The sequence below is a fragment of the Rutilus rutilus genome (assembly GCF_951802725.1).
Source record: "Rutilus rutilus genome assembly, chromosome: 9".
NCBI classification, from domain to species: Eukaryota; Metazoa; Chordata; class Actinopteri; order Cypriniformes; family Leuciscidae; genus Rutilus; species Rutilus rutilus.
This window is the reverse complement of record NC_140223.1, coordinates 30,842,328-30,860,719: the sequence shown is the minus strand read 5'-3', so window position 1 is coordinate 30,860,719 and position 18,392 is coordinate 30,842,328. Positions and strand designations below refer to the sequence as shown.

Sequence of the window (18,392 nt, the reverse complement as noted above, 5' to 3'; positions counted from 1 at the left end):
GAGTTTTTAAACTGTTCAAGCAAGATCAACTCCCTCAAATTGTCTAACGTTTTAACGTCAGAAGCTGCACACCAACGATTGAAGTGAACTGAAATATCATGTACAAACTCAACATGCGTTTGACTATCAGTTTTCTTCCAGGACCTAAATTTTTGTCTATAGGCCTCTGGGACCAACTCGTATGCCCTTAATACTGCATTCTTAACAGTCAAATACTCCTTAGCATCTGCTACACTAAGAGACAAATATGCTTCTTGAGCTTTTCCTGTAAAAACAGACAGTAACATAAGCTTACGTTCATCATCTGGCCAATTCCGCGTTTCTGCCACGCGTTCAAACAACAAAAAGAAGCGTTCAACATCTTTCTCGTCAAATCTAGGGATCAATCTCATATTAGCCACTACATCAAATTTACACGAAGCCAAATCGCGTTCTACACCTCCCGTTAAATTAAGTTTACCTTCTTTTATCAGATCCAAACGGTAACGTTAAAGATCAAGCTGTTGTTGTTGTAACTGTAGTTTAGACATCTCAACACGATTTTGTGCTTCTACCATTTCTCTTTTTATTTCCGTTTGAATTAACAACAATTGTTTTTGTTCTTCAAATGTTAGATGAGACATTGATGCTGCACTAACAAAAGCTGAAACATCTTCCAAAGATTGAGACTCCAAAACTCCGCGTTCAGATAACTCAGTCTTAATCATAGTTTTAATACTATCTTTTAAACGTTTATCTTGACTTGACAAACTAATTTTGTAATGCGTTGCAAGTTCTACTAGTTGATCTTTAGAAAAATCATCCAACAGATCTTCAGACGGAGCACTAATAAAATCCCCAATCTTTGAATCCATGGTGAACAACAAGAGTAAGCTACGACTACTTAATTTCCAAAATATATATCTGAGGGGTCGCAATTGGATAAACAATTCCCTCTAACTAAATTCCCAAACTATCTAAACTTATCCCTAATCTTCGTACAGTTACTTGCAGCGGGTTTTTATACACTGCAAACCAGTGTTTGAAATGGCGACCGATTAACAAGTCACCGTTACAAAACACGGACGTGTTCCCGAGACAACTGCTCTAGCTGCTTTCACCATACAAACATAACAAACTAAAATAAAAAAAATTCGGAGCATCCCGTTAAGGATACCCCGCTAAACCTAAACAGGGAAAAGCATATCCAACAAGAAACCTCCCCTCAAACATACAAACAGTAGGCCTAGTCAATACTTACCGATGCCAATCTCCCGTGAAATAGACCAACACAATCACTATAATCCTCCACGAAACTTCAAAACTCAGTATTCAACGAACATTACTAAGAAAAAATACATATTTAACGAATCAATTATCAGATTAACGAAATCAACTCTTTAACCAAACAAATTTAACAAAACTTATGGACGAGCCCCCACATTTGTCACGACCGGCTCGAAGCCGTGGCAAATGAAATGGAGGACATAGTGATTGGTTTGCAGAAATAAAGATTTATTAACATAAATAGGAAAATATAAGCAAGAAAACATGGTCATCTGTAATGTCTGTTAGGTGCATGAATGTAAGGGTAGGCTATCAATCACAGAAAACAACCCTTACGAAAAAGAAGTTTATTCAAGTGTTCTATTAGTATACTTCTTTTAAACTAATATACTTTCAGTCTACTTTTTATATACTTCTCCGAAATATATTTTACGTACTTCTCAGAAGTATACTTCAAATTGCACTTAAGTATACTTGACTTATACTGACAGAAACGTCTAAGTATACTTGTACTCAATCTTTTGATCGAGATATACTTAAAATTTTAATTATTCAAAGTATACTTGGCTTGTAGTTGTGTTAACTCTTTTGATCGAGTAGCCTATTAAATATACTTTTTTTACATTGTTTTTCATATACAGTCTTATGAAACTTTGTTTGAAAATATTGATTAAAATATATTTTTAAATATATTTTTTTTATTTTTAAAATATATATTTTATAACATATAAAACAGATATGTTTCTAATTCTGCGTATCTGAATTTTTGTGTAGGCTAGTTCACTGGTAGTGTACATATTTACTTTAAAAAAAAAATTTCCCACCATTGACTGAATTTTCCAGCTATCCATGTTTTCACTGGTATACGGTAGGGGGCGCTATGACGGCAGTTCTAGTACAGAATCTCTGGATCAAAACACAGGAGAAGAAGAAGCTGAACCATGTGATAGAAGATTGCTCACTCAAATGTAAAATAATGTGATCATCAAACATTAAACAGCTTGTAAATCAAAACTGCTTAATGTTTCCAGATGAAATTAAGCGGAGGCCTAACCCATGAAGAGAAAACGACTGTGAAGCTTTGGGGGTGTTTGACTCGATCTACTCCACCTGTGTTTTGATCATCGTTCTGGATCTGATCAAGGCGTAGTCTTTGACTTTCGTGATGTGACTTTGAATGTGATTTTCTCAACTATTTTCTCAACATTTTAACAAAATGTTGCCTTTCTTTATGAAACTTACTGACATTCGAGTGTTGATAAAAAAGGATGCATGAAGCTAATAAAATGTTTTTAAAATTAAAGTAGAGTTAAAGGTATTTTTCAAGTATAAAAAATAACATTTGAACATAGTATTATACTGTAGGCCTACTGCAACTGCAAAAATTGTATAAAAATAGTAAACTATAAGTATAATGTTAAGTTCACTTAAAGAAAACTTGTAGAATAAAACTACTAAACTAGGAGTTTAGAGTACACAAAAAGAGTAACAAATAATATATAAATGGTAAACTATAAGTATGATGTTAAGTTCACTTAAAGAAAACTACTAGTTTAGTAGTTTTATACTACAAGTTTTCTTTTAATGTACTCTCAGTAAACTTGTAGTATAAAACTACTAAACTGGTAGTTTACTGAGAGTACACTAAAAGAGTAAAAATAATATATAAATGGTAAACTATAAGCATGATGTTAAGTTCACTTAAAGGGACACTTCACCCATTTGCATTAAGCTTTGTATTGTTAGAAACCCAGTCATATATTATAATAAATGTGGATTTTTCATCCATTTTTCCCTGAGATGGGAGAAATAAGGATTTAAGTGTTTTACTTCCTGCTTATTATGACGTAAAAATCATCATTTTGCGTCATAATAAGCAGGAAGTCACATTTCATTGAAAAGTGTAGAGACTACAGACACTCGTTCCTCATCTTTCCCAGGGGGCGGGAACCGCTCACGCTACAGGCCTATTACAGATCAGTGGGTGGGACTTGACTTTCTGAAAACTAAAAGCAATATCCTCCATCTTGTTTGGAAGCTAAGCTAACAGGCGCTGTGGAGACAGATGTAAAGTTATGACAATAGCGGAGGAGAGTGCTCAATATGATATAGAGGAAGAGGATTTCAGAAGTCTGATGCTTGAATCAGGTGTTTGTGGCTACCTTTATAAGCCGCATTATAGCGAAGAGCAGCCGAGGCAGAAGACCTGCCTGCCGCGGACGAGGAGCCCGGACTGGTGGCGCCGGTGATCTCACTATGCAACTACGAACCGCTACGAACACAGAGATAGAGTCCGACTGTGGCAAAGAATTTCAACAATGACATCTTCTCCTGGATGAAATCTCTGAATCAGACGAGGACACGGACGTTTGTGTTGTGAATCAGACGAGGACACGGACGTTTGTGTTGTGAACTATCCTAGTTTCGCACCGCATCTGACTGAACATCCAGGTAACGTTACAATGCAATAATTCACCACTTCGAAAGAAATACAAATGAAGAGTAATTCACTAATGAGTTCGCCAACTAACTAGACATTTTGTGTGAAATTAATTTCGAGCTCTGGTGGTAGCTAGCCTTGTAGACGGAAGAGTTATTTCTCTTAGGCAGATATGCGCTTTCTGGATTAGTGGGAGTGACTTGCGCAGCTGTGCAATGTGGTGCATTGTGGGAGTTGGTGTCTTTCATACAAATGCGTCCTGAAGTAACTTTCTTTCTTTCCTCGGCCAAGAAGGCACCAAATTCAAAATTAATTTTACATTTCGACTACATATATGACCCACTTTCAATAAAGATCAATGTTCCCATGGGTGAAGTGTCCCTTTAAAGAAAACTTGTAGTATAAAACTACTAAACTAGTAGTTTACTGAGAGTACATTAAAAGAAAACTTGTAGTATAAAACCACTAAACTAGTAGTTTACTGAGAGTATACTTCAAAGTTGCTACAAGTATTAAAATAGTAAACTACTAGTATACTCATAAGTTCACTTGCAGTACAAATGAGAAACATAATTATGAACTAGTTGTGCACTTAAAGTTTACTACTGTTACACTTATAGTACACTTAAACATATACTTTTATATACTTCAAGTGGGCCAATTTAGTCCCAAGCGGTATTAAAATAGTACACTTACAAGTTTACTACTAGTACATATTGACATTAGTATACTTACTACATAAGTATACTTAAAAATATACTTGAACATTACTCAAGTATACTTCATAAAATGAACTTGAAGTATACTTTTTTTTCGTAAGGGAAAATACTAAACCAAATAACAAAAGCAAGTTTAACCCTAAAACAAACCCGAGCCAACTCAAAGTAACGCGGAGAAAGACCTCTCCCTCAACACTAGCCAGCCTAAACTTTTATAGAGGGATGAACAGGTGGACATCGTTCCCTTGATGAGTCTCCTAGCCACACCCACCAACCGGCCGTAGCGGGGAAGAGTAGAGACTCGTCACACAATGCATTGATGAAGTCAACAGTTGGATGTTGTTGTGTTCTTCTGTGCATACTGGCCAGTAGGTGGCGGTAGAGGTTTGTAATATGGGATATTGAGAACAGAAGAATAAGAGAGTCTGAGTGTTGCATCAGCTGCTATCTATGCTGTTCTATTTTGCTACTTCTATTGTTATTAAAGATTCCTTATTTGAGAAAGCCTTTCATTCCTTCTTACTAAGGATATAATAAATTGGCGATGAGGTACTTTTCTTTTTGGAGATGGCAGCTGTTTCTACTTTTTCCACGCCATTTTTGCCATGTCCTGGTGAACCAACTATTCCTTTCGACACGTGGCTACGGATGTTCCAGAATTATTTGCTTGTTGTTGGTGCTTCTGGAGATGCATGGCCAGTTGAGCGCAAACGAGCACTACTGCTACATTGTCTGGGCACTGAAGGACAAAGATTGTTCTATTCCTTGCCGAATCAAGGTGATACGATGGAAGATGCGATTGCGGCCTTGAAAGCGCATTTTACCCCTCGACGGAACATAGTAGCTGAGCGCCATGCTTTCAGGAAACGTGTTCAGGCACCAGGAGAAACTATAATTCAGTACGTAGCTGCTCTACGGGATTTAGCAGTTTCTTGTGACTTTGCAGCTACTTTGGATGACATGTTGCGTGATCAGCTTGTGGAGAATGTGTCCAGTCATCGGATTCGTGAGAGACTGCTTTTGGAATCTGAATTGACTCTAGAAAAAGCCATTACTATAGCCACCCAAACAGAAGCTGCTGGTGAACAAGCCAAATTATTATCGAATACTCGTTCAGTTCCTGTGCAAGTGATACATGGAAAGCCTCCACCTGCAGCTGGACGTTTCCGTCGTAGACCACCTTTAAAGCCACCGTCTGCAATGCACTCTTCAAAGCCTTCGTCAACTACTGCACCTGGTTCATCTTCCCGTGAATGCTATCGTTGTGGATCTAAGAAACACCTCGCGAATGATCGTAGTTGTCCTGCTGCATCGGCACAGTGCAATAACTGTCAAAAGATGGGACATTATTCGTGGGTGTGTCGTTCAGGACAAGCTTGCTCAGTGCGTGAAATTGACTTGCCTGAAGTTCAGATCCTTTATATGCATGACTCACTAATTGATAAAATTCGGTGCACTGCTCTCATTGCGACCGCAACTACGTCTGTGCCTATCGAGCTTACCGTGGATTCTGGGTCATCTGTTTCTATATTGCCTAAAATTGTGTATGATACACACTTCCAGAAAGATGCTCTGCTGCCTCCTTCATTGAAACTGGGACGTATTCTCGTGCTCCGATTCCTGTGCTTGGCTGCTTACCTGCCACTGTCTCTATGGATGACATCACCTGCTCCACGTCATTCTTTGTGGTGGAATCTGGCACAGCTCTGCTTGGGATGGATCTTATTAATGGCTAACATCTTCGTTTTGAAGGCAATTCAATTTTGCCCGCACTGTCATCAACGCCTGTGCTGCGATTGTCTGCGTTGACGCCTTCAGCTGCTTTGGGATGTGCAAAAGGCTTTGTGCACAGAGTAAAGACTTCTCCAGCTGTTGCTCCTGTGCGCCAGAAACTCCGCCGCTTACCGTTGTCTGTTAGAGCCGCAGTCAGTGAGGAAATTCATCGCCTTCTCGAGTCTGACATTATAGAGAGAGTAGACGCTTCGCCGTGGGCCTCCCCGATAGTAGTAGTACAGAAAAAGTCGGGTGCCATTCGAATGTGCGTGGATCTGAGAGAACCCAACAAGGCTGTAATTACAGATAGCTACCCACTACCACACATTGAGGAACTGTTGTCTTTGTTAAGGGGAGCAACTGTATTTTCTACTATCGATTTGGAGAGTGCTTATTTTCAGTTGCCCTTACATGAGGAGAGCCGCGATCTGACTGCCTTCATTACTCACGAAGGACTTTTCAGATTTTGCCGCGTACCGTACGGACTTGCACCTTCTGCTTTTCAGAGAATGTTGGTAACAGTTTTGCAGGGACTTCCGAATGTTGCCAATTACCTTGATGATATCATTCTCTGGGGACGTACGCAAACTGAACATGATCACACGCTCAAAGCCGTTGTTCAGCGCTTACAGGATGCTGGACTGAAGCTGAATCAATCGAAATGTCAGTTCAACAAAACCAGTCTGCGTTTCCTGGGCCATCTGGTGAATGCGCAAGGAATTCAACCTGATTAGGATCACCTTTCTGCCATTCTTCATGCACCCGCTCCAAAAGATGCACCTCAACTCCGCTCTTTCATCGGTCTACTATCGTGGTACAATAAGTTTATTCCTAACTTTGCCACGGTAGTTGAACCTCTGCGTGCGTGCATCAGGCAGGGCTCAGATTTCGTCTGGTCGGAGGAAGCTCAGCAATGCTTTGATGCTGTAAAAAAGTTGCTCATTGACAGTCCTGCACTTTCATTGTTTGACCCCGATTTGCCTACGGTGGTATCTACAGATGCCTCTGATTATGGCCTGGGCGCTGTTCTTGCTCAAGTTCATGAGAATAAGACTGAGCGCGTCATCGCTTTTGCATCCCGGACATTGTCGCCTGCTGAACGCAAGTACTCGACCATTGAAAAGGAAGCACTTGCGTGTGTCTGGGCAGTTGAAAAGTGGCGAACCTACTTGTGGGGTCGTAAATTCCTCCTGCGGACGGACCACCAGGCATTAACTGTGCTCCTCTCATCCAAAGGTACTGATCTCGCCGGAATGCGCATTGCGCGCTGGGCAGCATGGTTACTGTGCTTTAACTATGATGTGATTTACCGGCCTGGGGCTCAAAATTGCACTGCCGACTGTCTTTCTCGTCTGCCTTTGCCTGCTTCGGATGAAGACTGCATGGACGCTGAACCTGAGTTTGTGGCGTTTATGTCTCCTGCAATGTCAGCTCTGTCACCTGCTGAGTTTGCTTCTGCCTCCGCGACGTGCTCTGAACTGAGTGCATTACGCACACAAATAGCTCGCGGTTGGCCTTCCTCTTCAACTTCTGTGGATAATATTCTACGTCCATACTTCAAACTACGTGACGAATTGAGTGTGCAGCACGATTATGTGTTCAGAGGATCACGTCTGGTTGTGCCTGTTGCGCTAAGGCACACAATGGTGAAGTTAGCTCATGAAGGCCACCAGGGAATTGTGCGCACAAAACAACGCCTTCGTGAACTGCACTGGTGGCCAGGCATAGATTGTCTGGTTAAAGAGCACATACAGACCTGTCAAATGTGTCTGTCCTCTGACAAAACTGCCAACACCTCTGTTGCGCCGCTGCAGCCAGTGCCTTTTCCGTCTGTACCGTGGGACAAGGTAGCTGTAGATGTGGTGGGTCCATTTGAAACCGCTGTGTGGGACTGTCGTTATGCGCTGACATTAGTTGATTATCACAGTAAGTGGCCTGAAGTCGCTTTCACCGCTTCCATCACTACTCAAAATGTTATCGCCTTCTTGTCATCTGTGTTTAGTAGATACGGCAATCCATGTTCTATCGTGTCTGATAATGGAACCCAATTCACGTCAGCGGAATTTGCTACATTCCTAAAAGAGAGAAACATTCAACACATACGTACTTCTGTCTACCATCCAGCCGCGAATGGAGCTGTGGAACGTTTTCATCGCGTGCTGAAAGGCTGCATTCAGTCTGCTGTTCTGGGAACGAAGCCGTGGAAATCAACAGTCATGGAATTTCTCCAAGTGTATCGTGCTACACCGCATTCTGCCACAGGACTATCCCCGTTTGAGTTGCTTCATGGCAGAAGGATGCGAACGCGTCTTAATGTTCTTCCTCTTCTCACCACACGTCAGGATGCTCCTGCGCTTCTTCAGCGAGTTTCTTTGAAACAACAGAAAATGAAAGCATACACTGACTCCAGACGTGTGGCTCGCACTCCTGATTTCAAAGTGGGAGATTGGGTGCGTGTGCGCATTCCAACTCACGTTCCGAAAGCGCATCCAAGATTTACCAACCCACGTCAAATTGTGCGTAAACTGGGTGTGTGTACTTACCTGTTATCAGACGGGAAGAACTGGCATGCTTCTCACCTGGCTCGTTCTGTTGCACCTGTTTCGGAGACTACTGATATGGATGCTGTGGACTTGTCATTTCAGTTTCGTCCTCCTCCTCCTCCGGCGCCTCAAGCTCCTCAAGCTCCTGAAGCTCTTCAAAGGGGTTCTACCCGTGTGAGACGACCTCCTCGTTGGCTGGAAGACTGTGTTACTTAGTCACTTGCATTGCAAGAATATAAAGGATGAGTAATTCATTAAGTCACCTTGTTGTTTATTTTAATATGAATACTACATTCTTGTGATTATCGTGAACTTATTTTGTTCTTTAGTCTGATTGATTTAAGTAGTTATGTTACATAACCAAGTGAATGCCTTGGTAATTTTGTATCTTTGTTATTGTGTTTCTTTTGTTCTTACAAATCTGGGTAGACAGTTTGCTTTAAGTGATGGGGGAATATGTTGTGTTCTTCTGTGCATATTGGCCAGTAGGTGGCGGTAGAGGTTTGTAATATGGGATATTGAGAACAGAAGAATAAGAGAGTCTGAGTGTTGCATCAGCTGCTATCTATGCTGTTCTATTTTGCTACTTCTATTGTTATTAAAGAATTCCTTATTTGAGAAAGCCTTTCATTCCTTCTTACTAAGGATATAATAGATGTGCCAAAAGTTTCTTCAGTAAAACAAAGACAAAACTGAAGTCATTGCGTTTGGAAACAAAGATGAAGTTCTCAAGGTGAACGCATACCTTCACTCTAGGGCAGTGGTTCCCAAACCTGTCCTGGAGGACCACCAACACTGCACGTTTTCTTTTTCTCCCTAGTCAAACACACCTGATTCAACTCATCAGCTCATTAACCCATGTGATAATGAGCTGATGAGTTGAATCAGGTGTGTTTGACTAGGGAGAAAAAGAAAACATGCAGTGTTGGTGGTCCTCCAGGACAGGTTTGGGAACCACTGTTCTAGGGGTCAAACAACCAAAAATCAAGTCAGGAATCTTGGTGTGACACTAGAGTCAGACCTTAGTTTCAGTAGTCATGTCAAAGCAATAACTAAATCAGCATACTATCATCTGAAAAATATTGCAAGAATTAGAGGCTTTGTTTCCAGACAAGACCTAGAGAAACTTGTGCATGCTTTCATCACCAGCAGGGTGGATTATTGTAATGGACTCCTCACTGGCCTTCCCAAAAAGACCATAAGACAGTTGCAGCTCATACAGAACGCTGCCGCCAGGATTCTGAGCAGAACCAGAAAATATGAACATATCACACCAGTCCTCAGGTCTTTACACTGGCTCCCAGTTAAATTTGGGATTGATTTTAAAGTATTATTACTGGTATATAAATCATTCAATGGCCTAGGACCTCAATATATTGCAGATATGCTCACTGAATATAAACCCAACAGATCACTCAGATCATTAAGATCATATCAGCTAGAAATACCAAGGGTTCACTCAAAGCATGGCGAGTCCGCTTTTAGCTATTATGCCAGCCGCAGCTGGAACCAGCTTCCAGAGGAGATTAGATGTGCTCCTACAGTAGTCACATTCAAATCCAGACTCAAAACACATCTGTTTAGCTATGCATTTAATGAATGAGCACTGTGCCGCTGTTCGTCTGACTGTTTGTACTGTACTGTATTTTATTTTTTATTTTTATAAACTGTTTTAATTATTCTTATTTCTTTTTATTATTTTAATTTCTTCTATGTAAAGCACTTTGAATTGCCATTGTGTATGAAATGTGCTATATAAATAAACTTGCCTTGCCTTGCCTTGAAATCCACTGTTTGAATGTTCCTCATGATCTCTGATTTTGTCTTTGACAGTGTGGAAGACAAACTGTTAATGAAGATGTTCAGAGCGCTGAGATCATTGAATGGTCGTTTTCCACTGATAGAGGAGTTTTCACTGCTCACAAAAGACTCAAAGCGAAATCTCTCTCATATCCTGAGCAGCTTGACGTCTCTCCTGAGACTGGTGTCTGTTCAGTGTTTGGATCTTACTGAGTGTAAATCAGAGGCTCTGTCTCTCACGGCTCTGTTGGGTCTCCAGGAACCCCGGACTATCAGGTCTGTGTTCAGCAAAGTTGGTCCATTTTCTGTGAGTAAATCAACCTGTTTAAAACTGATAAGTCCTGTTCTGTGTGTGTGTGTGTGTGTGTGTGTGTGTGTGTGTGTGTGTGTTCAGGTTCTCTAAAGAGACTCTTCAACAGCTGGTTTCTCTGGTGTATGAAGCACAGGATGATGAACTGACTCGCTCTTTCCTGAAGAAAGTGTCGAAGGATCTGATCTCCTGCTCACTGACCTGGGAAGTGATTCATTTCCTGCTGCAACATCGAGATCTACATCTGAAGTTGGACTTTAGAAAGAACAAAATCTCTTGTGAAAACATCAGAGAACTTCTGCCCTTGTTAGAGAGAATCACGTTTAAAAGGTAAAAATAATCCATCAAGAATAGAGCCATTGTTTCCCTCCCTAATTTAATTTATATATATTTATAATAATATATGATTTTTTGTGCGTTTTTTTTACATACCTCAAATGTGAGTTTTGAAACCATTGTGTGCTTTAAAAACATAAGTTGCTAACAAGTTGCCTCTGGTTTTTCAGGGCTCCTGCTTATTTCTCAGTCATTGAAGAAACTCTCGTTTGAGAAAAGACTGTGTAATTTTTTGGCGTAGAACAAAATCTTTTAAAGTAATGTTTTTCCACAGACTTTATATTTACTCATGAATTGAAAACCACTATTCTAAATTCCTATTAGAAAGTTTGCAGGCTGACCCGTGGCAAATTAGATTTCTGGGTCACTTTACATATTCACATCATGGCTAAACAGTTCAATTGCATCCATTGCTTCTCTATTAAAGAACATGTAGTTTACTTCTCTGTGTTCACTGAGTGACTTTGATTCAAGTAGATTTTACTGATGATCTTATTCTCCACAGGTTGAGCCCCAGCTTTACTCTGTCCATCATTATGGAGATTTATGAGTCTCGCTCTCCTCAGTATGTGTCCAGTCTGATGAGTTCAGCAGGAAATGACATCAATCTGAGCGGCCGAGTGTTGGACTCTGTTCACTGCGCTGCCCTGCGCTTCACTCTCGAGAACTGCAACACTGTTAAACTCAATCTGCTCTGGACCTCCGTACCAGAGGAGGAGCTGGAGAGCTTTCTGCCTTTGCTCAGCAGAGTCACACAACTCAGGTTAGAAGATTTACAGCACTGATATTATAATGGCTGTTGTTTTGCTCAAGAATCTCTTTAACTGTGTGTGTGTGTGTGTGTGTGTGTGTGTGTGTGTGTGTGTGTGTGTGTGTGTGTGTGTGTGTGTGTGTGTGTGTGTGTGTTAGTGTTTACAGGCTGCTGCTGCTGAAGCTGCTTCATTGCTGCAGTTCCTCTGATCTCCAGCAGGAGACAGCATCTGTTCTGCTCTCTGCTCTTCACAACACACTGGACTTCTCCTGCTGCTCGGCTCTGGATTTAACAGACACACTGGAAAATCAACAACATTTGAAACTCACCGTTAAAGACTGTAAAATAATCTCATCTGTGCTTCAGAAAACCCAAAGTGTTCTGAAGTTGATTTTACAGGACTGTGAGATCTCTGATACGGCCCTGAAACAACTTTGGCCAATCCTGCCTCGAGTCCAGCTGAGGTGAGAAACCTGACAGATCCCTTTCATTACTGATATTACACAGTCCACTTATTTATCTCCATATAAACTCCCTGTATATTATTCTCATGTTTATCGTTGTGTTCTCCTGTCTCTCATCAGCTGTAGTAAAGCTTTGCTGCTGCAGTTTCTGGCTTGTATTAAAGCTGGATCTCAGAGAGGCTCTTCGAGGAGGACTGAGGCTCTTTCACAGGCCTTGGGAGGAGAGATGGACCTCAGTCACACTCAGATGGACCCGAGCGCTTGTGAACAGCTGGTGCTGTTTCTGGAATATTCTGAAGGGCTGAAAGAACTGGATCTCTGTCACTGCAAACTCACTGATCACTGCATGAAGCCGCTGATGCCACATCTGCACAAAACTCAGACTCTGGAGTGAGTTACAGAGACACGGCACACTCTAAAAACTGCTGGGTTAAAAAATAACCCAACCTTAACCACACCGCTGGGTCACTATTGGACAGAACACGCGCTGGGTTGGTTTGACCCAAGTGCTGGGTTTCACCATTTAACCCATATTTCTGGGTCATTCATTTGACTCAACCAGTGGGTGAAATTAACCCTTTTGCTGGGTTAAGTCTTACTCATGTGCTGGGTTATTTCTTGTCTCATTGCCTTAATAAAATTAGTAACAAATATTTGTTATATTACGAATGTAAAATAATTATTATCTCTGTAATACAATAAACCAGAGAGGCCACAGTATATGTGATTTCAATCTCATTTAATTTTTTTTAAATGTTATACATTTCTTTAATACTTTTTGTTATTGAATACAAATGTTAATCAATGTCAAAGGTCTGACATGTCCCCTTCATTTCATCCCTGAGGCACAGAATGTGCAGCAATTCACCAGTCATCTCATTTTGTAAATATTCAACCATGTTGGTCCTCACCTGTTGATTACACAAGTCAAGTAGAGTCATCTTTAATTATATAGCACATTTTACAATACAGATTGTATCAAAGCAGCTTCACAGTAATACTGTAACATGAAAATAATACAACAAAGTTTGTTTCTAGAAGAAAATTGCGTCATCGTCCACCTTAAGGCAAATCAATAATTTGTTGAATATTAAATGTCCCCAACTAAGCAAGCCAAAAGCCAAGACAACAGTGGCAAGGAACCAAAACTCCATCAGGAGACAGAATGGAGAAAAAAACCTTGGGAGAAACCAGGCTCAGTCGTTCAGTTCTCCTCTGGCCATCGAGCGAACAGTGTTTGATTATGATTCAGGCAGCATTACAGGTCAGAGGTCAGATTGAATAAGAAAATTCAGAATATTTATCCAGTTCCATCTGGTTGGAAGTCGGAGTCATCACACCGGTATGGAGACGAGTTTGTTGAGGATCAGTCGTGTCGATGAGGCCTTCAAAGGGCTGATGAGGCTGGCCCTTCAGGGATGCGTCATGGATGGGTCCGGGCGCAGGTACACCTTCTGATCTGGATATGGCCTGGATCCGGCTGACTTCAGTAAACTTTAGAATGAACAGAAAGACAAAAATTAGCATAGATGCCATTCTTCTTATTAAATAATGAGTACATCAGGTGTTATAGGAAAGTGTCCCCGGTTCCGGCTGACCTATGCAGCCTAATAATCATTTAACTGATTTGAATAATAGAAATGTATAATGTTCTATATGAATGCCAGGTAAAAGATATGCGTTTTAGTTTAGATTTAAACTGACAGAGTGTGTCTGCTTCCCAGAACAATCACTTAGAGTGTTGCAATAAAACTGACATGCAAGTTAAGTTTTTTTTTTTTGTGGAAGTATCAATTTTTTATTGAATATGCAATTAAAATATTGCAAACATTAAATGACCAAATGTGAAAAACAAACAAAATGTGTATTCAGTATTTGCAAACTGAATTATAGTAATAGTAATAAAAGAGTAATTTGGACAAATATTATCAACATTAAGGCATTCAAATAAAATATTACTTTATTAAAAGTAAAATATTACTGTAATGTTGATAGTGTCTTTAACGTTAAAACTCACAAACCCACAAAGCTGCTCGGTAATCTCCTGAGTCCTGACTGGCAGCGCTGATGATCGCCTCAATAAACAATTTAGATGTTACACACAATAAAATACTACGGGTAGGCTATCATGTAAATTTGCATTTTTTAAGTTTTAAATATTGACGATCATTCGTTCAACAAAACGGGTATAATTTTCTTCTCAAAACTGACGCCTGTCCATTTATTTCTCCTTTCCTCAGTCGCTGTATATAAAGATTGCAAGTCATAGCCTACATAATAAAAACTAGGCTATCAAGCTCTTGAAAGCCTTTTTTGGCAGAAACGATGGTTCTAGACATTACAGAAAACACACGCGACTGTGCTGGAACTTACCTCAGTCACTTCTTCTGACGAGTATTTCTAAAACTACGCCAGCAGACTTTTCACTCACAACTCACTAGCTAGAGACTCATTTCCCGCTGAATTTACGTGCGAGCCCTGTGAGGAAAGTGCGCGTATGGATTTCATACAAAACGCTTATCTCACTTTTAAATACGCAACGTCCACAATGAATAGGCCTACGATAATTACATGATGAATTTAGAATTTAAACTGCATATTTCAAAAAGGCTGCTGATATAGCTGGTTTAATTTCAACTAAGGATTTAACGTGGCATTTTGTCAAAAAATTCTAACCGGCTAGCTGTGGCTATTTAATGTTTCACAGAAATAAATAGTTACCCCTCACACTTCCATATCAAAGACTGTATGTTGAACAGTGAAATTAGCTTGCTGCTACCACCACAACTTATTAAAAATATAGGTAAACATTCATATTAACTTACCATAAAACACTGCCTGCTCCGAGTGGCGTGCTCCTCGAGTCAGAAGTGAAGAATCCAGAAAGTTCCGCAAAGAATGAAAAAAGTAACCAGTTGCTGGGTCAAAATAACCCAACCAGCGGTTTATTTGTGAATTACCCCCTTACAACTCATTTGACCCAGCATGATCAACCCAATAATGTGTTTACACTACCCCAAACAGCCCAACTTTTTGACCCAGCACAATCAACCCAACAATTTGTTTACAGAAACAACCCAGCATTTTTTTGAGTGCAGCAATAGACAAACACTAAACGTGTTTATTTCTGTTATTTTATTGTTTCTGTCTCATTTCTTCTTATAGTGTGAGTCACAATAATATCACAGATGAATCAGCAGAGAGAATCCACAGCGTCGTCTCCAGTCACAGCAATATCCAGACTGTGCGGTAAGTGTGTGTAATCTGTGTTTTATTACTGTAGGTTTATTAACTCTCTATGAGCCCAAATTATTTGTAGATACAAACAGAGTAAAAGCAGGAAGTTTTAGTGATTTAACCAATTGATTTTCACTTATATAATGTTATATGGGCTTATTTTATCCAATGCAAGTACTTTTTCTGAAATCTGATCAATTGTTTGGTTACCAAGAAAAAAATAGCTAGAAATGCTAGCTTTAGATCCGCATTGTTGAAGCTATACATGTATATGGTAAGCATATTTTGAAGTATTTGAAGCAGTCATGAAATGTAAAATCAAGATGTCATTGATATTTACGCATATAAAATGTTGCAAAAACAAACATACTGCAAGTTTCATACCTCAAAGCCAATTCCCCAGTTAAAATGAGTTGTTGTTTCCACCCTTCTGAAACGCTTGGATTTTAAGCTGCCCCATTCATGATTCAGTCACGATTTTCATCTAAATGCCCATTAAAAGGAGGTTGTTCTTAACAACTCATGTCTATCTATCAATCACAAGAGTGAAACTGCTGTCGAGTAAGACTGTCTGATGTTGTTCTGTCTGTGATTTAGACAAACTACCTTCAAAAACTATGCATATTATTCTAAAAACTATTGGAAAATCCAGAAACATAATATAAAGATCTGAAAATGCATTTAAATGACACTTTAAATACCACAAAGTCAGTATTTTTGATAAATGTTTTCATTTAAATTGATAAATCATGTATAAATGACAATAGTCTATCATAGAATGCATATTTGATTAAGTATTGAAAAATTTTGTTCTCATCCCAGAGGAAAATACAGTAAAGGAGACGTATAAAACTACTTTGGTGTTTTTCTCAAGGGTTGAGATTCATGAGATTGGAGCAAAAGTCTTTATTTACTCTCCTTTCAACATCATTGCTGTCATTTTCCCCCCTAACATTTCTTTCTTAATGTGATCCATAGAAGTTTGATAACTCCTTTACGTTGTCTTTGCAGACTCTTTGGAAACAAAATCAATGATAGAGAGCCGTTCATCGGAGACAAGCGGTTTGAAATATGGTGAAGATCCTGCTTGATTTGTCAAAGATGTTTTGTAAAGAGAATGAAACATAAAACAAATTCTCACAATCACTTACAGTAAGACTTTAAGACATTGCTATTTTGTTATTAATTTATTTGCTATTAATAGTAGTTTTTTATTTTTTTTTTATTCTATTTTATCAGGCAGCATCAATGTTCATATTACAGAGCTCTAATATCAATGTATATATGTGAAGAAACACTGTCTATATGATATAAAATAAAGTTATGATGTGCTGGACTGGTTCTTTGTAGTGGATGTGGATTGTCTTGCAGGATACATACAGTATAAGTATAAGCAGAGCCAGAACTTGGAGTGTAACATGGAATTCAAGAAGGGCAGACGTGAACAAATGTACATGAACCTGTATTCATTACAAATGGATGTAATTGAATAATTAGTAATTAATACAGAAGGCTGAGTTCATCCCTCATTGCATGATATGCCTTTTTACCATTATCTTAATTCAGTTGATGTTACATTTCATTAAAAATATGTAATTTGCACATTATAGCACATATATTGATTCATACATGAATTCTTGTTTTTATTTTACGTGGCACCCATGACTGCTTGCAAATTTATTAAATAATTTCTTTATAAGGCACATATTTAACATAACTATTTGTTAAGGGTCTGAACCCCATGGCATACATCATTTAATTAAAGTTTTTTCTTTTTTTTTTAAGTTTACACTCTTTAAATGATCATTGAATGTGTTTTAGGAATTGTTTATTTCATATCATCCGTTCACCTCGGACAAAATACTGGACATAAAGACTGCGAGCTAAAAAATTACATGAATGTACAGTGATTTTAATCCTATGGTACGCAATATGAGATCAATGAGGAAAAAAATATTTGTGGTGTATTTTCCTGCTTCAAATTGGACACTATAACAATATCAATAAACATTTTCATTAATTTTTTTTTTTTTTTTTTAAGTTTGTTGCCTCGAGGAAACATTGTACCAAAACGGACAAATTTAAACATCTTTAACATTTTCGTAGAAAAAAAGAAATATTATTGTCGAAAACATCAGTATCTTTAACCAGACACTTGAACAAACACATTTATCCAGTTTTTATTGTATTACAAATTTCATATTTAATAAAAAGTAACATTTCATATCCAGCTGTTGCTATCAGGCAACATTGTGCCATCATGGAACACAAGTATTACCAAACCATATCATCAAGTTATCATATCCATCTTCATCTTCACTCTCACACTCATCAAGCGGCAGTTGTGTTGTATACCTGTTTAAGTGCTATAGAAATCATAGATGTGCTATTAGAGATCATAATATGTGCAGATGTGAAGTATTATTATTATAAGTGCATCTCAAAATAATGCAAAAATGCAAATGTATTTAGATAATTCTAACTCTTTTCCTTACAAATATTTATATTTATATATTCATATTTATATTATGCCTGGTATGGCATTATGCGATTCGGATACAATGTTGCCATGAGGCAACACAGTTTTTTGTTATGTCCTCTAAAACATTTGTTGATGTACAATGTGAAGTTCTTGAAAATACTTCTTTACTCACCAGTGAAGGTGACTCATATTTTTGTGGGTGATTAACTGGATGCAAATTAGTGAAAAATGCACTGGGGAAAATATGGAGCCATGTGACCTATACACATGT

General features: G+C 38.9%; 2 protein-coding genes across 3 annotated transcripts in view; both read left to right on the top strand.

Annotated features, from left to right (window-relative positions):
- LOC311297098 (uncharacterized protein) overlaps positions 1–18,392 on the top strand; it is a 312,417-nt gene that overhangs the window by 155,067 nt on the left and 138,958 nt on the right. The gene's annotated exons all lie outside the window — the stretch shown is intronic.
- LOC311297650 (uncharacterized protein) lies at positions 9,736–16,898 on the top strand. Of its 2 annotated transcripts, none has more exons than XM_084420037.1 (7): positions 9,736–10,817; positions 10,936–11,181; positions 11,693–11,950; positions 12,097–12,402; positions 12,523–12,792; positions 15,568–15,651; positions 16,651–16,898. In XM_084420037.1, exons 1-7 carry the CDS (start codon positions 10,540–10,542, stop codon positions 16,715–16,717), a joined length of 1,509 nt encoding a protein of 502 aa, XP_084276163.1. In that variant the 5' UTR covers positions 9,736–10,539; the 3' UTR covers positions 16,718–16,898. The 2 variants fall into 2 exon arrangements, with proteins under 2 accessions (XP_084276163.1, XP_084276164.1); XM_084420038.1 differs by having other exon boundaries at positions 9,737–10,817; positions 12,106–12,402.